This window comes from Nicotiana tabacum, chromosome 2 (genome assembly GCF_000715075.1).
Source record: "Nicotiana tabacum cultivar K326 chromosome 2, ASM71507v2, whole genome shotgun sequence".
Classification (NCBI taxonomy): Eukaryota; Viridiplantae; Streptophyta; class Magnoliopsida; order Solanales; family Solanaceae; genus Nicotiana; species Nicotiana tabacum.
This window is the reverse complement of record NC_134081.1, coordinates 96,066,224-96,094,194: the sequence shown is the minus strand read 5'-3', so window position 1 is coordinate 96,094,194 and position 27,971 is coordinate 96,066,224. Positions and strand designations below refer to the sequence as shown.

Below are 27,971 nucleotides of genomic sequence, written 5' to 3'. Positions count from 1 at the left end.
TCGAAATTTTACGTAGTTTGTTATGTCTTATGTCTAAGTGGTTAAACTCTCAAATGAGATTTGCAGCCTATTCAACTTTCAGTGACAGAAAAAATCTTTTTGTTTTTGTTTTTGTTTTTGTTTTTTTGGGATAATTAAAATAGAAGAGAAGATGCATGATGGAGTTGGGCGCTTCAACTTAAATCTCAACCTATTTTTTTTAATTGATTGTAAAAGTGATTTCCTCATCCATTAGTTACACTTTTATTAAAAAATACTTTTTAGAGGCTAGGGTCAATCAGGAAATATATGTATGTTTATGGGTGCAACTACATTATACCTTGGGGTCCAACTCTATATACACGTAATATATATATATATATATATATATATATATACACACTCTCAGGCAGTGGCGGACCCAGGATTTTGTGAAAGCGTGTTTAATCTTAGAAGTACATAATTTTAGTCGTAAAATAGTAGTTGTCAAGTGGGTTCAAATAGAATATTGATACAAAATTTACGCAGCTTTAATCCTAATTTATGCATATACACAATATTATTTTTTGATGAAGCGCGTTCAGTTGAACCCGCTTGCCACCACGTGCATCCGCCACTGCTCTCGGGGCGTATGTAGTATGTAGGTGACGGGTACCGTGCATAAATTTAAGTATAAAATCTACTAAAATTACAACAAAAAGTATATATGAATCCGTAACTTTAAGAAAATAATAAATTTATTATTAAAATTTTTAAAGATTAAATTGATAAAATTTAAATTCTAAATTCGGCGGTGAATATACCCATACAATAAGTCTGAACCAATTAATTATCACTAAAGAATAAAGAGGTGAACTCATCATGATACTCACATTTCACAAATTTTAAATTCGGATTTTGCTTTTATTTCTCAATTGCATAACTGAGTTTTTATTAAAGCGCGGGAATGAATAACGTACGAAACTCCGTTAAACTTTTCCTCTTTTTCCCACAGCGCCTTTGGGTCATGTCTGTATCAAATTCCTTGGTCGAAGCAAAGCAAAGTGCGCGCACCCTCTTCTCTCTCCATTTCTTTAACAATATATCTCTCATCAATCACACCATTAAAGCTATAAAGCAAATCCAAAAACCCGCATACAAACAAGATTGTCCAACAAAAAGAAAGAAAAAGAAGTTTGAAATCTTTCTACCATATCACAATCACATTCTTTTCTTGCTCATAGAGAAATCAAAAGCTAAAGCCCCCCTCCCTCCCTCCCACCCTATTTGCCCCCACTTTCCATCCAAAGTATCTCCACAACACTAAGTAATATATACACAAATTATGTCTTTCTTTACTACAACTCTGGCGAAAGAACCAGAGATTTTGGGGAAATTATGGCGAGTACGAGTGGAACGAAGGCGGAAGGGGGCCCACCGCCTAGAACGGCGTCTAGGCGGGTTTCTAAGGCCCCCACTATGGTAGACCCTGCCGCCGGTGAAGATCAAAATTCATTAGACAGTGAACTTGTGCCTTCCTCCTTGGCCTCCATTGCTCCTATTCTTCGTGTTGCTAATGAAGTCGAAAAAGAAAATCCTAGAGTTGCTTATCTCTGTAAGCAAATTTCCATGATTTTTTTTTTCTGATGCCTGATTGCTTTAATTTGATAATTTAGTTCTACTGATTGGAGTTTTTGTACCTTATGATTAACATGGAAATTCACTCAAGGACTTAACTTACATTTTGGAGTCAATAGGTATAACAAACTAAAATCAGATTCTCTTAGTCTAGGTTTAATTTCAAGTCCGTAGTTTTTATTTTTTATTTTAAATTTGAGATAAAGATTTACTTTTTCTAATGCTGGTGGTGTCCAGCCTAGCTTGCGCTCACCTTGATGTTCCGCCGGCAAATGAGAAGAAATCACCTAATGTTTAATTTAAATAAAGATTCAAGCCCTTAGTTTTTTGTAGTTATATGACCAATAACAGATTACTTTGGATCTTTATGGCGGTCAAGTTAAATATAAACATGGAAAATCTTTCAACTAGTGCATATGGGACCTCATAAAATTTATAGGATGAGTGATTGGTAATTCGAGGCACACTTATTGAACATCACTCTGGATGCGCGAAAATCATATGTGGATCATTAGTACTGGAGATATCTAGGTTATGTTTTTAAAAAAATGCAGTGTCATGATTAGTCATATAGCAGGAGCGGAGGGTCTTTCGGAAAATGCATCTCTACCTCCACAATGTGGGAATACACTGGGTAATATGTTGTTGTTATGTTGAGAAGAGGTCAATGTTATTTTTTATGCTCTCTTATCTTTACTTGGTGCTAGTAATTGTCTTCACTTATATTCGGTTTACGCTTTCTCATCTTTTCCTCCTTTTTATATATTTTAAAATTAGGTCGCTTCCATGCTTTCGAAAAGGCTCATAGGATGGATCCAACATCAAGTGGGCGTGGCGTTCGTCAATTCAAGACATACCTGTTACATAGACTTGAAAGGGTAGGGGCATCATATGCAAGTTAAAGCTTTGTGGTTTCATCATAAAAAGCTCCCTTCTTAAGTGTAGTCTCTCACATGTTGTTTGGTATAGCCATATAGATGGAACAACCTTCCGCAAGTTGACATGGAGGAGTGACTTAAGCAGATTCTTTGTAGAGGATTACATGTCTGGGTTTTACATTAGGCTCCCCCTGAAACCTATTCATGGAATAATTTCATATTTAGCTAGTATCTGCACAATTCAACTGATTTCCCATTATGTTGGGATATGGCCTCAATGTGTACCAAAATAATAAGTTCTTTCCTTTTAGTGGTGTTCACTGTCTGGAGTGTACTACTTCAACCTCAGGGTTAAAGCCTGTTTCTGCCATTTTCTTGTTTACGTGTTGAAACTCTGTGTGGTTGTGACAAATATTTTGCATTTGACATGTTTGTTTGACAGTACCCGTATTCGTTATTTCCGTAAATAAGTAGTTCATTTTCATCTTTTAAATTGTTTATGTCCTATGCCTTTAGTGTTAAAAGCTTTGAAATCCTCCCAATGATTAGCAGGACGCAAAATTTGTACTGTTTTTGTTGATTGTAGGAAGAAGAAGAAACTCAACCTCAACTTGCAAGAAACGATCCTAGAGAAATTCAGAAATTCTACCAGAACTTCTATGAGAAAAATATCAGAGATGGCCATCAAACAAAGAAACCGTGAGACTTCAACTTAAATTTCATGACCTTTTTGGAATTCTTTTGTAATGGCCTACCGCTGTTCATTTAATTACGGGTTGACCTTGGTTGCTTTATTAGAGAAGAGATGGCTAAGATCTATCAAATTGCAAGTGTGCTATATGATGTGCTGAAGACAGTGGTACCCTCTTCAAAAGTGGATGATGAGGTTTGATCTGTGTTCGTATGTAGTCCTTTGAATTTTTGCAGTACTTATACCTCTTATGAAAACTTTAAGCTCTAGTGTCTTTTTTTTCACAGACACATAGATATGCCAAAGATGTCGAAGAGAAAAGAGAATACTATGAGCACTACAACATTCTTCCTATTTATGCAGTTGGGGTCAAACCGGCAATAATGGAACTTCCTGAGGTTTTACGAAAATTCGCTTTAATCTCAGTTTCATTTGCTGGCATGCTCCTTTTGTGTGATTAAAAAGTACTTCTGTATCATTATTATTACAGAAAGGTTGATGTAATTGTCTTTCTTGATCAGATTAAGGCTGCTCTTCGAGCTATAAGAAATATGGATAATCTTCCTGTTCTCAGAATGCCTGATGACAAGGATAAGTCAGTCAATGATATACTCGAATGGCTTGCTTCCGCCTTTGGCTTCCAGGTAAAATATAGTACTGACCATGACTCTCTAAGCAGGCGTTCAAAACTAATTGCCTTACATAAGACAACATGCTTAAGTGGCCATTAACTCTTGCATTGCACAAATTTTCATTCACACCAAAAAAATCTCAAGTTCTGAAAGGGGACAATCTCTCGTACAAAAGGCGACACTGGATGAATAGTTAATGTTCATTTCTTCGCCAGTGTAAATTTTCATTTTGAAGCTATATTGTTTTAGACAGCAGAGTCAGGTTAATGAGATGGTGGTGTCACCATTTCGGGAGTTGAAGGGTAAAGTTGAGTTTGGATCTGAAAGCTCATTCCCTACAGTTTCAACTCATTCCACCTAGAAAATCATGTATCTGAAATATGTTTCATTGAAACATGTTTGTATCTTAACCACCTCCTTTCTGAAACCCACCACCTCCCGACATTTTTATTACTATGACTTATGAGTAGAACTTGTTTGGAACCCAATTCCCACAGAATGCTGCGGAAGATATCTTCAGTTAATAAGCATAGCTGCCTGGATCTTCCCTTGGCTGTCTGATGATAACAGTGCATTCAAACCAGGATAAATTCTTCTTTCTATCATCAACAAATTGTATGAAACATGTGTCACGTCCAGTTTGAAATGAGCAGAATTTACTAGTGAAAAGAAAAATCTCAAACGTGTAAAGCATATCTGACCTCATTTAGTTACTTGTTTTCTGAAGTGTTTACGAAATACATGTGAAACCAAGACGCTTACATGAATTCATGAGTTTCTGTTTGAACTTCAGAGGTACTTTAAACTCTTCCTCGATGAAATTCTACACTTTGCAAGTTTCCCTTGTTGAAAGCGAACCACCTGCTAGTCTGTGATTGTCTTTTAATTTCTATTGCATCACACTTGGGGTGCTGTGAGATATGTTATGGCATACCTTAGTATATCAGGAATACGTATACTACCTTACAGGAAGCTACCTCCTTGAGTTCGCCTTGGTTCTGTTAATTGCATTCGATACTATTTGTGATGCCTTAGAACAAAGATGTGGCATTTAGCATTTTTCAATTGCTTCTAGTACCATTTCCTTCAACATGCTGATAGTTGAGATTTCCTAACTTCATCTGACTGTATCTTGCTGCTGATTTATGTGGAATCAAGAAAGCAAATGTGGCAAATCAAAGGGAGCACTTAATATTGCTACTTGCAAACATGGATATAAGAAACAAGAGTGTGGAGGAAGATGCAAATTATAATCAGGTAACTGTGTATCTGCTCATTTAATAATTATGCCAGTTTGATTAAATATCCATAGTGGTCTCTACTTATTTTGTCTGCTTAGCAGACAACACTTTTGGCACTTTTCTCTTGAAAATTGAGTCCAAGAGAACATTTTTGCAGTTGGACATGTATACAGTTCAGCAGCTGAAGGATAAGATATTCAAAAACTATGAATCATGGTGCAAATATTTGCACTGGCCTTCAAACCTCAGGTGAGCCAAGTAGCGATTATGAAATTACAAGCACAACCTCCTAGAATACATTGAATTGGTTTGCTTTTTTTTTTTTTCCAAAAAAAAAATGTATATATTACTCCTTTCATCCTAAAGTGAATGAATCAGTTCAGTGTAAAGATTCCAAACCTGCTCATTGCTGCCGTAAATATGAAGCTTAGTTCTTTACTCCTTACGTTAAATTTACATACTTAAAAATTGTATTAAACGTACTATAAGTCACAATTTTTATAATTAAAACATATTTAGAAGATGTTTGAAGAGTCATAATCGAAGTAAAAAATATATTTGATTCTCAGGTAGTAATAGTGTATTATAAAAATGGGACAGGAAGCGATTTTTCTCTTGCTTGGCCTTTACGTCTTGTGTTTCAGGTTTCCGCAGGGTTGTGACAAGCTACAGTTGGAGCTTCTTTACATTGGCCTATATCTTCTTATATGGGGGGAAGCTTCAAATATACGATTTATGCCAGAATGCCTATGTTATATCTTCCACAATGTAGGTTTGCTTTCCTATCAGATGAGATAATGCTTCTCTATTTTTATATTGGATTGCTTGGATATCTATCAATATCTTCAGTACATGCCTTGGATTTGTCTAGAATCTGCTGGTCAGTTTACATCAATCACTGCTTGTGTTGTCTCTTGTAGACCATTTCATGTGCACTATTCTCACACACTGAAGAACTGACATGATACTAATACGGTAATACCAAGATAAATAAGTCTTAAGGGACACTTCTTTTTTTTTTTTTGGAAGGGTGAAGTGGAGGAACAGTGTGACAACATGTATAATGTTACCGTGTGACCTCTTCATGAAATGTGACCAGTTTTGCGATGCTTGATTGATGCGATCATTTCTCCATAGTGAACTGTCCAGTCGTGTTATACACATTGCACACATGTAATGCAAGAGTTCTATACACATTGCACACAAGTATTTCAGATGGATTGTAGAGATTATTCTCCATGTTCTTTTCCAGAAATAGCGCTACATTATTTGTATAAGAAGTAACCCTCGATCGGTGTGTGTGCTTTTTGTACTTCTAAAAATCAGATGGCACATGAGATGCATGGAATACTATTTGGCAATGTACTTCCTGTCAGTGGAGGTGCATATCAACCAGTGTCCCATGGCGAGGAGTCTTTCCTGCGGGATGTTGTAACCCCTATTTATGAAGTCATTCGTAAGGTAACTCCTATATTTGTGCTATTTGCTTCAGAGTATTGTTGTTTATCACCTTATATGAATTATTTTTTCTGAAAAAGGAAGCTAGGAGAAACCAGAGTGGGACAGCAAGCCATTCAGCATGGAGAAATTATGATGATCTGAATGAATACTTTTGGTAATCAATTGTATAACATGTTACAATTTTTGTTTTTGCTGTCTAAGGAAGAAGAGACTTATACTCTTCCTTTGCAGGTCCGATAAATGTTTTAAGCTAGGTTGGCCAATGGACAAAAAAGCTGATTTCTTCGTACACTCAGATAAAATAAATAAAGCAAATGTGGTATGTGTCTCTTATCAGATTTATTATCATGTCTGTAGAGATAGCGTGAGAGACATTATTTAGTAGTTGCGACGATCTTGGGTGGCTATGTTTAAGTCCTATTAACTTCCTGAGGTTCCTGTATACTAATGGAAGCACGAAACTCTCCATGGCATCAAATTTATTCACTAGATTATTCCATTGTATTGAATTATGCTTCCTTAAATAAGGTTATGATATTGGTTTGCAAGATCCCGTCATAAAATGTTGTCTTTGGATCCACTCTTGCTGCCTTACCTCAACAGGAAAATTAATCATACTTCAAGAATGTCATATTCTTTTGTACTTATATATTTAACAACGAAACAATTATATCTGGCTAAATAGAAGAGCACAAGTTACTTTGGCAAGGTCTTGCCTGCCTCACTTACTTCCAATTGGGTTTCTGTTGGGTGATTTGATTCTTAACATGATGTTGCATCGTGAGACTGAGTCAGTATTCAACCATTCACATGAGATATTTAGACTCACGCATGCATGTAAATAGGAAGTGAAGTTCTTTGAATAAGCAGTTTGTTTACGCAAGTTTGAGTGGGTTTTTTGTGATAAGAAAATGGACCTTGGTCCTAAATCAACCCCAAAAGCTAGCTCAAGAGGTGAGGATTTCCCTAGACCATATAAAGAGACACCAAATCACCCTTAACCCACCAATGTGGGAACTCAACAATTTGCGTCACTTTTGAATAGCGTTAAGAATAAAAATAGTCATCAAACCTTTAGCATGTGAACCACTGTATACTGTGCATACTTTTTGAGTTCTTTGCCCGAGTAAGTTTGAGCACTAAGAGTGCGTAGCTTGAGTTAGTTCCAACTTCCACATAGCAGGTGTAAAACTAAGAGAATTTTGTTGCTCTTTGAATGTGGTTAAAAATATAAGGTGCTCCACTTGTTGAGGATTGTTTTGTTTTGGTATTCATTCTCTTATAAACCATGCTTAGCTTTGAAGTGCTCACTCATAACTTCCATGTTAAACTTATTAGACAAACTTTTTTTTTTTTGGAGCTGCGGAAAAGGAGAATGAACTTTTTCTACTGTACCAATATGCCAAAAGATAAAAACTAGAAAATAAAAAATAAAAAGAACACATGATCCTTGACTCCGGGAGAAAAGAAGGTACGTAATTGCTCTTCTCTGAAAGTCTGGCAGGTCGGTATCTTGACTTCCGAAGTGAATATTCTAACATTCCTTGGCAAGAACTAAGACGTTCAAAATACCTTAAATTGTCAAACTTGTAGAATTTGGCTTTACTTTGTCTGACATTTGCTTTGTTTTAGACACAGTATTCTCTCATGTTTCTCTATAATTGGACTAACATAGCTTGATTATCAGGGACATAATAATGGTGCTACTGGAGGGAGGAAGCCTAAGACAAATTTTGTTGAAATTCGAACTTTTTGGCACCTTTATAGGAGTTTTGACCGGATGTGGATATTTTTTATATTGGCACTTCAGGTATGCTATGTTTTATTTGAAAATCTGCACGCTCTTCTTTCCTTGTCTTAATAGTATAAACTGTGTGGGAACATATTTACAAGGGATGAAAGGTAAAAAGAAGTGAAGGAGAAGGCAGAGATAATAAGGCCACACAACCATTATAAGTTAGTACAAGCACTCTTTGGAAATGGAACTAATCAGCAGGTCTGAGTGCTACACATGCCCCAGTAAATGTTAAGGGATCTGGTGCTTCAAGATAGTGGTCTAGTATTTTATTGGATATAAGCCGTTATTCTTCTGTAGTACTTAGAAAACCAAGCGTACTAAGAATTTAAATCTCCATATAGATGTCACTGAAATGTATAGTTATTCAAATATCCACCTTTGGCTATTTTGTGGTTGAAGAGCAGTGTTATCAAAGGCAAAAAGTGCAAAAAATATATGCTGAAGTCTGTTGGGAAAGGCAAAGCACAACTAAAGCGCGGTCATTACTGAAAAAGGCATCAATCAACTGAGCCCTGGATTCTGAACTAGTGGGGATTGGCTGGATGAATCATCTGAATTCATTCTGCTTTATTCAGACTCTTAGAATTTATCATATGCGGCCTCCTCCTTTAAGTCCGTCACTGCTTAGCAAAGCTCACATTTGGCGAATGTTATAGCTTTCTTTAAATCTATTTGATGTATTTTAGATGATTAGAGTCGAAATTTATTCGTTTAACTATTGCTGAATTCTTAGGGTTTGTTTTTCTGGGTTGGCATTGAATTTAATGGATACTGGACTGAAGAGTTCAGATTCGTTAACTTGACACATGGTATGCCATATATTTACCTTGCATGTCCACAGTAAGTCCTCCAATTGACAGTTACCTGATCACTTAGAGTGTTATGAGTTCTTGTTCGGGTATTGTTAAGAATAAGAATATTTTTATTCTTAGTGTTATGAGTTCTTATTCGGGTATTGTTAAGAATAAGAATATTTTTATAGAAGATATTGAGGTGGTTAATAAATATTAAGGGCTAAACATGCGTTGTCATTATTTTGATTGGGTGTTTGGGTTTTTACAATATAAAAAATTATACTTGCAAATATATTGAAGTTCTGTTGTAGCTCATGTCATCTTTATAAAATATTTGTAATGATCTCATTTCACTCCCTCTCAGGCAATGGTTATCATTGCGTGGAATCAGTCAGGATCTTTGTCCGTGATTTTTGACGCGGATGTTTTCAAAAGCGTCTTGAGCATTTTCATAACTGCTGCTATTCTTAACGCGTTGAGAGGTACTTGCATTACCTTATTTAATTTCCTTTCTTTATCGTCTACCGGGAACTCTTTTATTGAAAGTGTAAGGAGTGCATCTAGATTTGACCACTTTTGGTACTGTGACTGTATTTCATGTATTTCATTCGGAAGCTGAGCGTTGGTCCATCTATATGTGCTTTCTGCAGCTACTTTGGACATAATTCTTAGTTTGAGAGCTTGGAGGAGCTTAAAGTTTACCCAGATTCTTCGCTACCTTCTGAAATTTACATTTGCCGCATTCTGGGTTGTTGTCATGCCTGTTGCTTATTCAAAGTCTGTTCAGGATCCAGGGGGAGTTTTGAGAATCTTGAGTAATTTGGGAGGTTATATTGAAAATGAGTCACTGTATTACTACTGTGTTGCTATTTACTTGATACCAGAGATATTGGCCGTCTTTCTATTTTTCTTCCCTTTCTTGCGGAAATCCATGGAGCGTTCAAATTGGCGAATCATCACCCTCCTTATGTGGTGGGCTCAGGTCAGCATATTTATGCTTTTGTACTTGTATGGACAGTTCTGTCACATTTGTCTAATAGCTATAGTGTTTCCAGCCTAAGCTTTATGTTGGAAGAGGCATGCACGAAGACATGTTCTCCCTTTTAAAGTAAGAACTCATTTGTCTTATATCTTTACACATATAAACAAGTCTTGTTTGATAGCATTTCTATTCTTCTGTTCCTTTCATATTCGTTTTTGGTAGTCTGCGTGTGTGGATGTGGGGCAAGGCTAATGGGTTGTAGTGAATACTCGTAATCATCTTTCGTGCAGCGAATTGATTTAACATTTCATTTGCTCATTTTATTTGCTCAGGTACACTCTCTTCTGGATCATGCTCATCATTAGCAAGCTTGGATTCAGCTACTATGTTGAGGTAATGTTTTTCCTTAAGCTCTATTATTCCTTTTCTCCTTGTAAATCCATTTTAGTATGTCTGAGGAGTGGTTATCTTTATGACTACCTTATTCCACATTTGAGAAAAAATAAATTAAAAAAAATATAAACGAAAACTTGTATAACCGTTGTGGGTTCCTACATAACATGCAATCCAGGTGATTCTGACGTGACTGCTATGTCATCAAAAGGTTGTCTTAATGATACTGTCAACGTGGCTTGCCACGTCATTAGACCGTTGTGAATAAACTTGTCCACGTTGCTTTCTACTTCCGCATAACCGTCATGTTATGTTCTTTCAACGTGGCTTTTCCGAAAGGACCACACATTATTCAACTCTATCTGCGACACCTTTTGTCCCTTTAGAAGTATTGGTTATTTAGTTCTAGCTGTTCAAACTAAGATGTTCTTAGAAACTATGGTGCATGGTTGGCTTGCACTACAAGGTTAGGAATCAGTTTTTCTGATGTTGCAATTTAATGTCAATTCTGATTTATTTTTAAGACCAATTTCTATCTCAATAGTCTAATCTGTACTACTTCAGAAGCATTACTTAAGACTAACGGTGTTATTTTCAACTTCAATTGGCAAAAGCGTCCACTCCCTTTGCTTCTTCAAGAAGAAGAAAATGAAAGAAAGTCAAGCTGAAACTTCAATTTTCGTCAGAACTCTCTATGTCTTTTCAGTATGTGATGGTTCTTAATTGGATTGTTCTTGTTTCCTTCGTGTCTCTTTTTTACTTTTCCCTGCAGATATTGCCATTAGTGCAGCCTACCAAGACAATTATGGATATAAGAGTCACAAGCTTTGACTGGCATGAGTTCTTTCCACATAGTAAGTCTTTGTCCGAAAATCTTTGACCTTGCTTTGTTGCCAACGTGTGCTTAATCATTTCGAATTTGAATGTTATTCAGTGCCACATAACATTGGAGTAGTGATTGTCATATGGGCGCCAATTCTTCTGGTATGTTATGGAAGAAAAACCACTCGAGAATGACAATCTGATGTTGAGTTCTAAGAGATGTGGATTGCCTGTAGGTCTATTTCATGGACACACAAATTTGGTATGCTATATTCTCTACAATTGTTGGAGGGATCTATGGTGCATTCAGCCACCTCGGCGAGGTTGGTTAATTCTATTGAACCGATGAATGGTTTCTTGGACTGAATTATTCTGGTTCCTCTTGAAAAAACTTGTCACACTGTTAACTATTTCTACTTTTTTTGTTTTTCAGATAAGGACGCTAGGGATGTTACGATCACGATTTGAGTCAATTCCTTCAGCTTTTAGTGAACGTCTTGTGCCATCTTCAAAAGCTGAAAGAAAACATAGACATCAGGTAGCACTTACTTATATATGCAAATTGATGCTCCCATATTCTTGCATCATCACAAATCCTTAGTCCTTCTTTACTATTTTTGTTCTGCTGAACTTTGTGTTACTGTGGTAGGATGATTCTTTGGAAAGGAAGAACATTGCAAAGTTCTCTCAGATGTGGAATGAGTTCATACTTTCCTTGCGGATGGAGGATCTCATCAACCATAAGTGGGGACTATGCCTGAAATTCATTATGATCCGAACTTAGTGAATAGATTTTGGTAGTTATGCACTTTAAAATTAAGTTGGTGATTCTTTTGTCGCTGTGAACTGCCAGGGAAAGAGATCTGCTTCTTGTACCCTATTCATCGAGTGAAGTCTGTGTTATTCAGTGGCCTCCTTTCTTGCTCACTAGTAAGGTGATACTTGATTCCTGTTGTTTATTTTAGATCATTGCAATATTCCTTTTTTGGCTCATTTTTTTACCTGATTCTTGTTAGATTCCAATAGCACTGGATATGGCAAAAGATTTCAGAGGAAAAGAAGATGCTGACCTGTTCAGGAAGATTAAAAGTGATGATTTTATGCGCTCTGCAGTGATTGAATGCTATGAGACACTCAGATATTTGCTGGTCGGCATTCTGGAAAACAAAGATGACAAGATGTAAGGCATTTTCAAGTACTATTTTTTTGTTTATTTTTCGGGCTATCTAATGCTGAAGGTTCAGGTCCATGCTTGTCATACAGTTTTCCCGTAATTTGTCGCGAAGAAGCCATATGACCACTTGGAATTTGGTCTCTTTTATAGGGTTGTGGAGCAGATACGCAGAGAAGTAGATGACAGCATAAAAGAAAGAACGTTCTTAAGGAAATTTCGGATGAGTGGGTTGCCCTTACTGAATGATAAATTGGAGAGATTCTTGAATCTGCTGGTTAGTGCAATACATGTATTTGCACAAACACAACTAACTAGTTCTAAATGCTTCCTTTTGTATTTTTCTACTTTTTGAAGAAATTGTGGATGTTTAGTTGTCTGCTAGTACGTTCTGTGTGTTTAATATGGTACTTACAGGTGACTGATTATGAAGATGAAGAGGCGAAAAGATCCCCTATGATTAACCTTATCCAAGATATCATGGAAATTATCATTCAAGATGTTATGGTTGCTGGCCATGAGTAAGTTCTTGACAGAAAGTAGTTTTCTCAGAGGACACGAGATTTACGGAATCAAATCTGCATTGTAACGAGCATCTTCAATTTTGATGTACAATTTATATTTTCTGTTCTTTTCCCCCTAGAATTCTGGAGAGAGCTCACCAGGTTGACAGAAAGGAGCAGATATTTGAAAGGATAAATATCTATCTTACTCATAACAGATCTTGGAGGGAAAAGGTATTTTGAAATCTGAGCTTTGTTTCTTTGTTAATTCTGTAAATCACGCTGTTATATCTTACTAATGCTTTTTATCTGGCTCTTCTGTACCACATTTGTTCTATAGGTTATCAGGCTTAATTTATTGTTGACTGTGAAAGAGTCTGCAATTAATGTGCCAACGAATTTGGATGCTCGCCGTCGAATGACCTTTTTCGCAAACTCCCTATTTATGAAAATGCCAGATGCTCCAAAAGTTCGTAATATGCTTTCTTTCAGGTTAGTTCTGAGCTATAATTAAAGGACCTTTATTGCTTTGCTGGTGAATTTTATGTCTCTCTTCTTTATGAAGCATTCCCCAGATCTCACTTGTGGGATTTCACTGAGTATGTTGATGTTGTTCTTTATGCAGCATTGCTGAAGCTATATAGGAGTGGCATTTTATATTTTCTTTTATATTTTTTTTCCTTTTTACACTTTGTTATTTATCAAAACGCATGCAAATTTAACATGTTTCAAATAGTGACACAAAGCAAACCTTAATAGAATTTGTTACTGAATGCTGACTCTTTCAGTTTTCAGCATCTTCCAACTTACAGTTTTAAGCGAACAATAAATTAGAAGATACTTGTCCACTATTATGCTCCATATACAACTTGAATGGATGTTTAATTATAGAGTAAAGTGCTCACTCTTTCATTTTTCAACTCACTGTTCCATTAAAAATGAAATTAAGAGTAAACTGTTTGTACAGATGATATTTTGAATTTGTAGTACTTCAAACTATAGCTTGAAGTATGAGTAGTTAGTTGAAATTGTGACATCAAGTATGGCATGATATAGAATACTGTATGATTATAATACTTTGAACATTGGACAGAGAAATTATTTCTATAATGACAAAATGCGAGTTCCTTAAGAATGGCTAAAAAGAAGAGCAGATCAAGTTTTGGGGATAAAGGGAGTACACTCCCTTATTAATAGGTTTAGAAAAGCAGTTATCAACAGATGCTTGTCCTCTGTTATGGACACACCGACACCGTACAGATACTTGATAGTTGTGGTACGAGGATTTTGAGGGAGAAAAACGACAATAGCAAAGAAATTTTTGTAGAAAATATGGGGACTCACTTTCATATATTAAATGAATGACAACAGGCACTTGAGAAACTTCTTCTTTCGTTTGTTCACTTGATTGGTTCTGAAAACACCAATTCTCTACTTACCATGCGTGTTACCTTTAAATTCTTCCTCTAAATATCTTATAGTGCTTGATATTCATGTTTCATAATATTTTCTCATGTTGCAACGACGTGTCTGCTTGCTGTGCTGCAATTGCAGAACTGATTCAATATTTTTGTTTATTGTCCAGTGTCTTGACTCCTTACTATAATGAAGATGTTCTCTATTCTGATGAGGAACTTAACAAGGAAAATGAGGATGGTATTACCACTCTGTTTTACCTTCAGAAGATATATCCAGGTGAGTGTAATCTGTGGCTTGTTAATTGCTGTATCACATTGCAACACAGATAAAGCACTAAACTTAGTTGTTTTTATTTGACCATGAAATAGATCAATGGAAAAATTTTGAGGACCGCATCAATGATCCTAAGATGGGATGCTTAAATAAAGACAGGAATGAATTGATTCGTTACTGGGTATCTTACAGAGGACAGACACTTGCAAGGACAGGTCAAATAGCAATAACATATTTGATATTTCATGCAACTTCTGACAGTATATTTTGTTTTCACTCAACTATGCTCTCTTCTTCTATTGTGCTCGTGAAATTCCAGTGAGAGGAATGATGTACTACAGGGAGGCTCTTGAGCTTCAGTACTTTCTAGATTTTGCAGAGGACAAAGGTGCTACTTGAATCTTTTTGTTTCATTGTGTACTGATACATACGTGAGACTGTGAGTCGGATGTGGTTGGTGCTAACTATCTACTCTTTACTTTGCAGCAATTTTTGGAGGTTATCGGATCATTGATATGAATCAAACAGATTACAGAGCACTGAAGGAGCGTGCACAGGCATTGGCAGATCTGAAGTTCACCTATGTTGTGTCTTGTCAGATCTATGGTGCTCAGAAGAAATCCAGTGAACAGCGAGACCGTAGTTGTTATGTCAATATTCTGAATCTCATGTTGACGTAAGTTGGAATATCTGAGTACTCTACTAGTTGGAAATAGGGGGTATCGTTAATTCTATTCTCAACCTTTCAGGTATCCATCTTTGCGTGTTGCTTACATAGATGAGCGTGATGAAACTGTTAATGGGAAGTCCGAGAAGGTTTACTACTCCGTACTGGTGAAGGGAGGTGATAAATTGGATGAGGTATGAGTGTGACTGCGAAGGAAAACAAAGATTTTTTTTTAACAAATGCTTTTTTTCTCAATGATTTGTTATTTGCGCAAAAATTTTCTTTACTAAAGTAAGATCTTTCTGTCTTCATATAACTGGAATAAGCAGTGTTTTCTTGTGCTACCATGCTAGGAAATATACCGTATCAAGCTTCCTGGTCCTCCTAAAATTGGGGAAGGGAAACCTGAAAATCAAAATCATGCCATCATTTTCACTCGTGGAGAAGCATTACAAACCATAGATATGAATCAAGTAAGTTTCAATTTTTTCTGCTTCTTCATTATAATGTACGAGGAGTCTTACTCCTTTTTCTTCTAGGATAATTATTTTGAAGAAGCTTTCAAGATGAGGAATGTATTGGAGGAATTCTTGAAGCCTCATAGGCAGCGAAGACCGACAATACTAGGTTTAAGGGAGCATATTTTTACCGGAAGGTTTGCAATATTTGATGTTACAAGTCCTTGATAGCTCACATGGTTATAGAAGTGCTTACTGTGTCCTTTGTGTTGTAGTGTCTCTTCGCTTGCTTGGTTCATGTCCAATCAGGAGACCAGTTTTGTAACCATTGGACAAAGAGTTTTGGCAAACCCATTAAGGTGAGTCTTCTTACCTACCTTCAAATGAAGTAGGTTCTCCACTGATACAGAGTAGGTCACCAGAAGCTGCTAATGTTCGTTACATATAGATCATTAATTAGAAGCTTTATTTGATGCTTCTTCCTGTGGCCTCTTGCCTTTACAACTGTCTGCGAGCATACCTTTTATTCCAATTGTGGTGAAATGGTTACTACATTATTTTAATTGCAATTAACTCGTGCTACTTTATTGTTTTGATTTTCTCTCTTTTCAAAGATTGACTCATAACTTTTGTTTTTACTCTTTTTAAATTTCACAGGGTAAGATTTCATTATGGTCATCCTGATATTTTCGACAGAATCTTTCATGTAACAAGGGGTGGTGTTAGTAAAGCTTCTAAAACAATTAACCTAAGTGAAGATATATTTTCAGGTGAGATGGTATTCTTTAACGGTGACAGTGCTACGGCATTTTTTGGATACTTAACTGGGGTGCATCTTCAGGTTATAATTCAACTTTACGAGGAGGATTCGTAACACATCATGAATACATCCAAGTGGGGAAGGGTCGTGATGTGGGGATGAATCAGATCTCTCAATTTGAGGCAAAGGTGGCAAATGGAAACGGAGAACAGACACTGAGCCGTGATGTCTATAGGCTTGGGCGTCGATTTGACTTCTACAGGATGTTGTCATTCTACTTCACCACAGTTGGTTTCTACTTCAGTAGCATGGTATGCAAACTGCTCTTAGTTCTATGCATACACTTCATTACATGAAATCTTTTGACTATCTGATTGATGGAATCAGGCAGGGTTTCTGGCTAACTGTTGTGGTAAAAAACTAAGTCAACAACAATATTTTGCACGAGTAAACAATGCTAGCTGATATAGCATAACTGATGCATGACATTATCTATATAGCTGAAATATTACCAAAGAAAAAGTAATGAGAAATAAAAATTTTGGAACACACATATGAAAGAAGTTGATGAATAAAAAACAAAAAGTAGCAGAAAAGCACATACTTATAGATTCATGCAGCGTCTCTTTATTTTTTTTTTTGGAGGCTTGATAAAGCGCTGATGATTATGTAGTGAACTTGGCTTAAACATTTCAGAGGCTAATTTTTAAAGCACATTATTTCAACTTCAATCTGTTTATCTTGATAGAGATGAATGTTTAGAACTGCTTCAAGCAGTTTGTGTGTTTGTGCTATCCAAACAGCCTCAGAGAGTGGTTCCCCATTTCAGACATATCATCCTCTCTCTCACTCTCTCTCTCTCTCTCTCTTTTTTGTTAATACCCTATCTTCCGGCATTCCTAAAACAGAAGGGGGAAAATCAGAAATTAGGACCCATGAAACTATGTACTAGGGCTCATGATTTAGTACAGATGTGAAGCCTCATGCTACTTGCACATTTTGTTTCTGAACGTTTTGTATCTGTTCATGACTATGCAGTAAACAAATTTAGGACACAATTCTAAGTAACAAATTATTTAACCATCAGATCATAGTTCTAGTATTTGGAATACAAAATAGGATAAAGAAAATAAGTCCTGGGCTTGTCCCTGCATTTATTGCTTGTGACTTGCAGCTCTACTACTGTACGATATGAAAGATTAATTTTCATTAAAAAGCTAACCTAATTCCTTCAGCTGTACAGAAAATCATAAACTTGGTTAAATGGTGAAAACTGGACTTCATGTGTAAGTATTTCATTCATGTGAATGAATTGAGCTCTCTATGCAGACTATGTTGTACTTACTCCGACTGCTGATTTCCTTACCTTTAGTTATCTTCAAGGAAGTCCAGATACTTTTATTTTCTCTTGTTTCTAAACTAGCAGTAGTTATCCAGTCCTCGAAAAAAATTGAGCTTCTGTCTCCTTCAGTTTCAAGCTTGTTGTTGCCATTTATTTCTGCTGCAACCAGAGTTTTATTCTGGAGTCTAAATTTTCCAGGTTACTGTGCTTACTGTCTATGTGTTTCTTTATGGACGCTTATATATGGTCTTGAGTGGGTTGGAAAGGCGAATTTTGGAGGATCCTACAGTTCGTCAGTCCAAAGCTCTTGAAGAGGCTATGGCTACGTCGTCTGTATTTCAGCTGGGATTGTTGCTTGTACTCCCTATGGTAATGGAAATTGGGTTGGAGAGAGGATTTCGCACGGCCCTGGGTGATTTTATAATTATGCAGTTGCAGCTTGCTTCTGTATTTTTTACATTCCAACTTGGAACAAAAGCACATTATTACGGTAGAACAATCTTGCATGGAGGTTCTAAATATCGAGCTACTGGTCGTGGCTTTGTTGTTTTTCATGCAAAGTACGCCGATAACTACAGGATGTATTCTCGCAGTCACTTTGTCAAGGGGCTTGAGCTGTTTATGCTGTTAATTGTCTATGAAGTCTATGGGGAATCATATCGCGATTCACAGTTGTATTGGTTTGTTACTGTTTCAATGTGGTTCTTGGTAGCTTCCTGGTTGTTTGCTCCTTTTGTCTTCAATCCATCTGGTTTTGACTGGCAAAAGACGGTAGATGATTGGACAGATTGGAAGAGGTGGATGGGAAATCGTGGAGGTATTGGGATTTCACCGGATAAAAGTTGGGAATCTTGGTGGAATGGAGAGCAGGAACATCTAAAACACACAAATTTTAGGGGTAGAGTAATTGACATAATCCTTTCCTTCCGCTTTTTTATTTACCAATATGGAATTGTCTATCACCTTGATATAGCTCATGGCAGCAGAAGTTTACTGGTAAGAGCTTTACTTGTCCTTCTTTCCTTTTAAATTTTGTTTCTCCTTTTTGGAGAAGAGTCTTACGGTTTCCATTAAATCATCTCATACAGGTGTATGGACTTTCTTGGTTTGTTATGCTAACCGCTCTTCTCGTCTTAAAGGTATTTACCTCTTAACGTGCTTGACACATTACAACTTAACTAAACTAATATATAGGAAGTGGCCGAAGGAATCACATTTACCATAGTCTTACTGTTGATGGGGGTGAAATGCTGTTTAAACAGATTGCAAAGTTCTACCTTTCCTTCTTTTTCTTTTTGATGAAGTAATAGAGCTTTCATTAAAAGGCGTCAAGTAGATGCAGACAAAAATTACAATAGAGTGAAAAGGTGACTGCTCAGATACAAAAAATAATCTATAACTAAGGAGCAGACACCTTCCAAAAGTTGTTCACAGCTAGATACAGGGGTTGGTTAAGCCAGATTGCAAAGTTCTATCTTACCTAGTTATGTCTATTACAGAATATCTAGTTTTTTTTTTCAATTGCAAAATACCTGCTTCATCGACAGTATCTATCAGAGTAATTCATATTGCACCTTTCTATATGCTTGAACTGGATGTGCGAAATGTTATGAAAACAATTATGCATATGCTTATGTTGGCCTAAATGTGTTTCTCTGATGCTGCTTCTTGTTATCTTGCTTGCTATAGATGGTATCCATGGGCAGACGAAGATTTGGGACTGATTTTCAGCTCATGTTCAGAATTCTGAAAGCACTTCTATTCCTTGGTTTTGTATCTGTCATGACCGTGTTATTTGTTGTTTGTGGCCTCACCATAACTGATCTATTTGCTGCCATTCTTGCCTTTGTACCGACAGGCTGGGGCATTCTTCTTGTAAGTTCATTTCTTTTGCGTATCATACGGATCATCATTTTTGTTCTATTTACTTGCTAATATGGTTCGTTCTCGGGCTTGTGCTGAAATAGCAAAATTTAAATTTACAAACCCCAGGGGCGGTACCGCCAGGTTCATCTGATGCGGAGCATAAATTTATGTGTAAAAATATACTAAAATTGTAACAAATAGTAGGTCTGAACCCATAACCTTAAAAATACAATGAGTTCAATATTAAAAATCTTAAAGGTGAACCCATAGAGCTTAAATCCTGGATCCGTTTCTGACAATCCCCCGTCTTACATTCTTTCAGTTTGGTTAACATTGAAACTCTCTCTTAATTCATGGAATCCTACGATAGCAACTTTTGTCTTTCTTTCTCCAATATAATAAGCTACTAGAATGAAGTGAAAATGTTTCCATTGTCAAGTGATACAGCTAATGGACTTGACAATTATCAAAGAAGATGAAATGAAGATTTTCAAAGATAGTAAATATTTTGTAAGAGCATGTGACGAAGATATATACCTTTGTGACTTATATCTTTCTTCATGTTCATAGATTGGTCAGGCATGCAGGCCGTGTTTTAAGGGGCTCGGAGTTTGGGATTCAGTAATGGAATTGGCAAGGGCATATGAATGCATTATGGGACTGTTCATATTTGCGCCAATTGTAGTATTATCTTGGTTCCCATTTGTATCAGAGTTCCAGACGCGGCTGCTCTTCAACCAGGCTTTCAGTAGAGGTCTCCAGATTTCAATGATCCTTGCAGGGAAGAAAGAATCAAATTCTTGATGTTTTTCTGGCTATTGTTTAGCACATTTTTTTAACTGAATGCACAAAGAAATCTTTTATTCTATAGGGTTCAATCATATGTTTCAATAGGGTGTAAAAATATTTTGTAGCAACTTGGAAGTCTTGAAAATATTACATATACTCGTGTAGAAGATACATACAATTGGCTGTTTTTCTGTTGGTCACGAATCTTTAGGCTTTTACTTACAATTATTTGTAGCCTTTATAAATTCTCATTAATATTATTATTATACTGAAAATGCAAAGACTCAAAGCGATAATGGTATCAGTTGATATGCTTGTCAGTGTCCTTTATCAGCAAACTGGTCTAAATTAAAGAATGTTGTATTGAAGTTTTCGACCCTCTTAAATTTTTTCAGATGCTCCTACTTTTTCTTCCTGGTCAATACTCAGGATGTCACAGGAGTACAAACTTCTCACTTATTTTATCGCTTAATCATGATAAATTAATATAATTTGGTGTAAACACCTGATGCGAATAATTTTTACCTATTTTATTTTTCAGTACTAAATAATTTGTCTTTACTTCCACTAGGTTCTAATAGCTCCTTTACCATTTGGTGAATTAAGCATCTGAATATCAGAGACCAAAAGGACTACTCATAAACTGAATTTATGATTAGTAATAAGTCAAGAACCTGTACAGATTCTGGTACTTACCATGGCTATATTCTTATATGATTTGCCAATGGTGCTGAAACTTGGAACCATCAGAAGATAAATATTGATTCCTAGTCGGCACAGATATTTGTGGCTTCTTCTCTTTTTATTTATTTATTTATTTATTTATTTATTTTTCCTTGTCTGTCTTCTTTAATTTCTGGCATCGCAATCAACATATATGCAAGACAGCCACCAGCCAAAATTCCAGATTCTGATGCGATTTTAATATGAAGTCACTTCAAGCAGCAATAAGGATGTTTATCATCTGATGCTAAATGTCTCTTTTCATTCTAATTATAATATACATATCTGTCCCAATTAGAGGAGAAATACTTGCAAATAATTACTCCATCTGTCCAAATAATTGCATTACTTCTTTCTTACTTTTGACGATATGGTTCAAGGAGCATCATAAGCCTCTCAGGCTAATACTTGTACAATTAAACTTTATATTATTTGCAAGATATGAATCATAATTTCTAAGGAACGTTTTCTCCAACAATAAAATAACAGTTTGAGTACGTTAAAAAAAATTAGAAACTACTCAAATTTTATACATTAATAAAAAGATAGAAGGTTGATCTTTGTAGGTGAAATATTTCATATATCAGAAACAAGATTGACTTTAATTATTTTAGAACCATAAATATGAACCAAATTTAGTACATTTTGTTTTCTCTAACTTTGGATGTAATTGTAGAAGTATAATAAGACAAAGTAGCTGAATAGTTGTTGCGTGCCTTTACTGTTCTTCTGCCTGATACATACATTTTATTTTATTCATTCGTTTCGCCAATACAATTTCCTGTCAATCCTATAGAAATTGACTAACGTTTACATTTAACTGCCTAACAATACACACCAATACATGTAATTACAATTCTTGGTATATTGTCGATAAGTCTACAACTTGAGGTCAGGGGCGTCCTGAACCTAAAGCAAGTGAAGCAGTTGCTTTAGGCCCAAAAAATTTAAGGGTCCAAAATTGCTATTTCTCTATATATAGTAGTATAATATTTATATAATTATTTCTTATTATTGATAAATTTATTTTTTTATTGTCATATTAATTTTTAATAACTCGATTTCTTCCTCTAATTAATATAACTAAAATAGTTTTCTGTCAATCTTATTTTACTTTTTTATTTAATTATATTTCTCTATTCATTAGTTGGTCACGTAACTATATCTAATAATCTAACTTATTATTTATTTTCCTTACATAAATTATACTCTCTCCGTCTCAATTTATATGAAAGTATTTGACTGGACGTGGATTTTATGAAATAAAGGAAGGCTTTTGAAACTTGTAATCTTAAATAAATCATAGAAATTTGTGGGCTAGAAATCATCTCATTAATGGTAAAAAGAATAATCTAAAGTTGAATTGTTATCAAATATAGAAATGGACTTACTAAAAAAAAAAAAGGAGTCACTTAAGTTGGGACGGAGGAAGTATGTTTTCTGGGTTCTCCCATTTCAGTTGTGATGCAATCAACGTTAAATTCATTTAATTTTCTGTACTTTATAAAACTAAGTTCTCATTTTTTTTAATTCCGTTTCGCCAATACAATTTCCTGTCAATCCTATAGAAATTGACTAACGTTTACATTTAACTGCCTAACAATACACAAAAAATCCATGTAATTACAATTCTTGGTATATATATATATTGTCCTAAGTCTACACCTTGAGGTGACACATGGATAGATATCACAATTGATAGGTAGATGGCGAAGGAGAGCAATGAGTGGAGGGGCCCAATAGGATATAATTAATCAATTACAAATCCAACAATATTTGTTGAAAGTGTTTAAAATTTAATATATTATATATATGATTTATAATACATTATATAAATTTTTTGTATATATATATATATATATATATATATATATATATATATTCTTTTTTTTTAGACAAGAGTGGGTTGCTATAGTGGTGAGCACCCTCCACTTCCAACCAAGCTCTTGTGAGTTCGAGTCACCCCAAGAGCAAAGTGGAGAGTTCTTGGAGGGAGGGAGCCGAGTCAATTGAAAATCACATCTTTACCTTTACAAAGTAGGGGTAAGATCTGCGTACGCATTACTTTTACGACGTATGATGTTATCGTTGTATATATAATTTTTGAGCGAAGGGTGTTAATATACTAATCACTCTTTGTTAGTTGTAGCTCTGCCGAAGGGTATAATATTAGATAACTAGCACCGCGGAAGTAATTAAAGAGTCAATGAGAATTATGATTCATGTTTTAGAGTTATCTAATATTTATTGAAGGTATAGATATCGAATAGAATAGTTGATGTAAATACAAGTTGATTTGGACAAAAATAAAAGGAAAAGATAGAATAATGAACTCCGATCCAATTTTCACACTTTAGTGCAGAATTAATAAACATCATTTTCAGCATCTTTTAAAATCTCCTTCTCCAAAGTCCCGACTCAAACCACGTCATATATATCATCCTCAAAATCCTTCACATATATTATTAATACTTCCTCGATAGGAGCTAAGAAAGCAAGAGAAAAGCTTCGGTGAATTCTAAGACTTTTCCTAGTTCTCTAAGCAAGAAAATATGGGGAAGAAAATCACAGCTGGTCAAGCTTCAAAATCACAGAAGATATCCAAGAATAACAATTACCATATTATTCATGACAATAAGAAACAACTCAACAGTTTGATCAAATTCTTGAAACCCAAAGTTTATATCACAAACTCTTCAAACTTCAAGAATCTTGTCCAACAACTCACTGGCAATGGATCATCAAGTCCTATGATCTCATCCCCATCACCTCCTGATCATCATCATGATCATGATCAACGGTTGCAATTCATTGATCACCAATATCAAGAATATAGCCAGGAATTATCCATAGATTCATCAGAAGGAAGTATACCATCATCCTTTAATACATTTGAAGCTTCTTTCCAAGAACCATCTTTCAGTTTGTTGGATAGTAATAAATATTCCAATATGGGAAGCCAAAATCAAATGGATTTTTCTGAAGAATATAGGAATATCGAGACATGGCTATTGGAGATGGATTCATATACTAGCTATCATCAACAGTATGAAGGACACGTTCCGTTTATTGATCAAGAACAGGTTTCTGTTGATGATTATGGTTATGATTTATCCAGTCTTTTGTGAGACTTAATTAGCTAATAAGTCCCGCGTCTGCATGATTATCTAGACTACGTACGTGTTGTTCATATCTAGCTATATATAGAAAGTACTGTAAATGGTTGTGCATATATATGTTATACTTTCATATCTCTTTTTTTGGCTTTTTCTCTGTCTAGATCTCGATGTAGAGAGAGATGTAGATTGTTAATTTAATAATTAGTGAGTGTGGAGTGATCAGTATTAGTCGATGTACATTTCTTGTATGTAGAAGAGGCAATCGTTGGATTTATTATTATTATGCCGTGAATATTGTACGTATGTACATAGGTTTTGTTCATACATATGAATGTCTATATATAAAGTTTCAGCTGCAAGTTCTTAATTAGAAATGTCTATTTTGATACATTCCAAACTCTGTATGGTAGTTTTATGACGTTGGTTTTGTCACATTAGGACAGAGAAGTTATATTCTAGTGTTTCAAGTCGGATCTCTTTTATGTGTAATTCAAGTTTTACAGATAGTTCTTATTCCTTGTGAATTTAAATTATATACATCATCAATGTATCAACCTTTTTTCTCCTCCTTCCTCTTCTTCTTCAATCCTCTTTCTCTTTCTCGTTCTCCTCTAGGATATAATGGAGTGTGTGGTCTAATGGAGGTTTTAATTAACTTTAAACAATTTCTGAAAAGTATGGGATTCTTGCTCGGCGATGTTCATTTTATATGAATATCATATATATCACAAGATTTGCAATAAGAGAGAGCCATTTATACGCTCGTATGAAACAGTGTAAATAATGTTGCATGAGACGTTGCTCTTTCTTGAGGCCATATCAAAGCAATTAGCAATCTTAAGTTTTCTTTTCCATGGAATTATATATGCAGTTTTCTCCAATAATCTTGCCCAAATATGACATTAATGTCGAATACGATGCCGCCTTCATTTTTGTTTGAGTAAATTGTAATTACCCATTTTAACCTTTTAAAGTTAGAAATTAAAGTATTACCATTCATCTATTGATTATGAGATGGAGAGTCTTTTCTTTATAAAATTAAAAATCAATATGAGAATTTTGATAGTGAAGAAAGTAGCATATATCTTAATTGGCTGAAAACTTATTATATACTAAAGATTGGACAGATTAGGTGTTTGGAGAAATAATTCAAATTAAAAACAAATAAATTTATTCCCTCACTACCATTATAATGGTTCAAGTTTTATTTGTCACAATTTTTTCTGAAAAAAGTTTGAAGCGTGAGTATTTATTAGAGGAACATGTGGAGTAATATGTTGAGTTTTGTGTTCTAGAATATTACTACTCCCTCCGGTCCATAATAAGTGACCGTTTTACCTTTGGCACACCCATTAAGAAAATACGAACTCCTAGAGAAAAAAAAAATATTAACTAAATTAACCTTAATTAATTATTATCTTGACAAATTGGAATATGTAAATCAGGATAAATTTTGAAAAAATAAAATTAATTCCTTCTTGATTATGTAAATGGACACTTATTTTGAACCAAAATAAAAAGATAAAATGGTCACGTATTGTGGATCGGAGGAGTAACTAGCTAGAGAGAATTTAGTGCTAGGAAGAGTAAAAAGAAAGGCCTACATAACTTTTTATGATATAGTGTATTAAAGTTACTTTGGAAGATGGAACGAACTCAAAAAGAAAGTACAACTATCTCAAACCGACGGGAGACTCAGGCCTCATTTTTTTTTAAGATTAAGACGTCTGAATTTGAATGTACATCTGAATATCAAGATATGTATTAAGATTAAGCCATCTGAATCTAAATACACAACTGAATATTAAGATGTATATTAAGATCTGAATACTAAATAATTAAGACTGTTTGATTTTTAACATCTGAATGTATAAGATTTATCTTTATTTAAAAATTAATAAACATAAAATTCAAATAAAATACTAATTAATCTCTTATTCTATCCATAAAATATCTAATTTTTTAAAATATGATAGTTGTTAGTGGTGATGGCTAACAGGTGAATGCCGACTAGAGGCGGTGGTTGGTGGTAGTTTTGGTTGATGGTGGTGGTTCACGGTAGTAGCTAGTGGTGATTGATAATGGTGGCGATTATGATTGAGGATGGTAGTGGTGAGTGGTGATAGTTAATAATGGCAGGTGGTGGTGGTAGTTGTGCTTGAGGAAGGTGGTAGTGAGTGGTGAGGTTATAATGATGGGCAGTGACGGCTGTGGTTGTTGAAGGTAATGTGGTAGTTAGTTGTGGTAGTTGAGGTAAATGAGTGTTGATTCTGGTTGAGAATGCTGGTGGCGGCAGTGGTGGAGATGGTGGGTGGTGATAGTCGATAATGGTGGCGGCTATGATTGATGAAGATGGTAGTGTGGTGGTGGTTGTGGCGACATGGTGGTATAGTTGATAATGGTAGGCGGTGACAACAGTTAATAATGAATATAGATGATAATATCTTAATGAAATTAATTCTCTGTTATATATCTTAATCATACGGACCTATTCAAACCCATTAAGTGGTTGTGAAGTAAAAAAACAAACACACTTAATGATTAAGATCTGAATAATTAAGATTCAGACCTCCATTAAGTGCAAACAAATGAGTTATGTGTTCTTAATAGAGCCGTCAATATGGGCTTGGCCCGTTGGGCCAGCCCATCTCAGCCCGTGATTTAGCAGGGTTGAGCTAGAATTTTTGGAGCCCATTTAGAAATAAGGCTTTTAAGACCGGCCAGTGGCCCGTGAGGCTTGACTGAGTTTGGGCTAGGCCGGCCCGTGGACCTAATAAAAATGTCTTTAAAATATAAAAAATATATGACACTAAAAATAACAAGAAGAGTATCCCAGCTTAAAGTTTATTAAGCTCATCATATTAAAAGATCAACGTCTTAAAACGTTAATTAGTTTTTAAAATTTAATTATTCTTAATATTTAACTAATTAATATTGCATATGAATTGTAGATGTAGATGAAAGTGAAAATGTTCTCACAAGCGAATTCAAATATGTTTGATGAAAATGATGTGGTGGATATTTCATAAGCGTCATGGACGTTCTCTTGAATAGTTTGTTTTGAGTTTTGATTTTTAGTGAATGAAATATAGTCTTGTCTTTTACTTTTTTAGTGTTTATTGTGATATATTGGAACAATATAAAAAGTTATTAAGTTTTGTGAAATTTGTTCAATAAGATTTTTTTAACTTTTAAATATTTATCTTTTTTTAGGTTAGAATTTAAAGAAAAAAATATAAAACTATATTTAAAAAAATAATGGGCCGGCCAATGGGGGCCTACAGCCCACATAGGGCTGGGGTGGACTAACCATTATAAAGTCCATCAAAATGGTGGGTTAGCCCAGCCCAGCAATTGCTAAAGCCCACATGGGCTACGCTGGCTAGCCCGGCCACGCCCATCTTGACAGCTCTAGTTCTTAATTATTTAATCATAAAATAAGCTAATTGACATGTTATACATATGTTTCTCAATTGCTAAACAACAAGACTCTGTGGCCCAATGGATAAGGCGCTGGTCTACGAAACCAGAGATTCTGGGTTCGATCCCCAGCAGAGTCGATCTACCTCCTTTTTTTCTTTAATTTTTAATTT

The 27,971-nt window shown here is 35.2% G+C and overlaps 1 protein-coding gene and 1 non-coding gene across 2 annotated transcripts; both read left to right on the top strand.

Moving 5' to 3' along the window:
* The first annotated feature begins 980 nt into the window (after positions 1 to 980).
* LOC107816636 (callose synthase 7) lies at positions 981 to 20,811 on the top strand. Its single transcript, XM_016642367.2, has 42 exons — positions 981 to 1,573; positions 2,374 to 2,474; positions 3,061 to 3,173; positions 3,273 to 3,360; positions 3,453 to 3,563; positions 3,687 to 3,809; positions 4,956 to 5,054; positions 5,196 to 5,287; positions 5,683 to 5,806; positions 6,365 to 6,499; positions 6,577 to 6,653; positions 6,731 to 6,818; positions 8,187 to 8,309; positions 9,456 to 9,573; positions 9,742 to 10,073; positions 10,147 to 10,199; positions 10,406 to 10,466; positions 11,239 to 11,320; positions 11,401 to 11,450; positions 11,525 to 11,611; positions 11,722 to 11,826; positions 11,938 to 12,032; positions 12,142 to 12,223; positions 12,305 to 12,468; positions 12,613 to 12,736; positions 12,877 to 12,980; positions 13,103 to 13,196; positions 13,303 to 13,454; positions 14,548 to 14,657; positions 14,750 to 14,869; positions 14,974 to 15,042; positions 15,141 to 15,330; positions 15,404 to 15,515; positions 15,675 to 15,794; positions 15,861 to 15,976; positions 16,055 to 16,138; positions 16,437 to 16,549; positions 16,621 to 16,850; positions 18,080 to 18,877; positions 18,970 to 19,020; positions 19,571 to 19,756; positions 20,318 to 20,811. Exons 1-42 carry the CDS (start codon positions 1,357 to 1,359, stop codon positions 20,549 to 20,551), a joined length of 5,727 nt encoding a protein of 1,908 aa, XP_016497853.2. The 5' UTR covers positions 981 to 1,356; the 3' UTR covers positions 20,552 to 20,811.
* Positions 20,812 to 27,865: 7,054 nt separating this feature from the next.
* On the top strand, positions 27,866 to 27,938 carry TRNAR-ACG (transfer RNA arginine (anticodon ACG)). Its single transcript has one exon. It is a non-coding gene; the product is annotated as a tRNA-Arg (tRNA).
* The last annotated feature ends 33 nt before the right edge of the window (positions 27,939 to 27,971 follow it).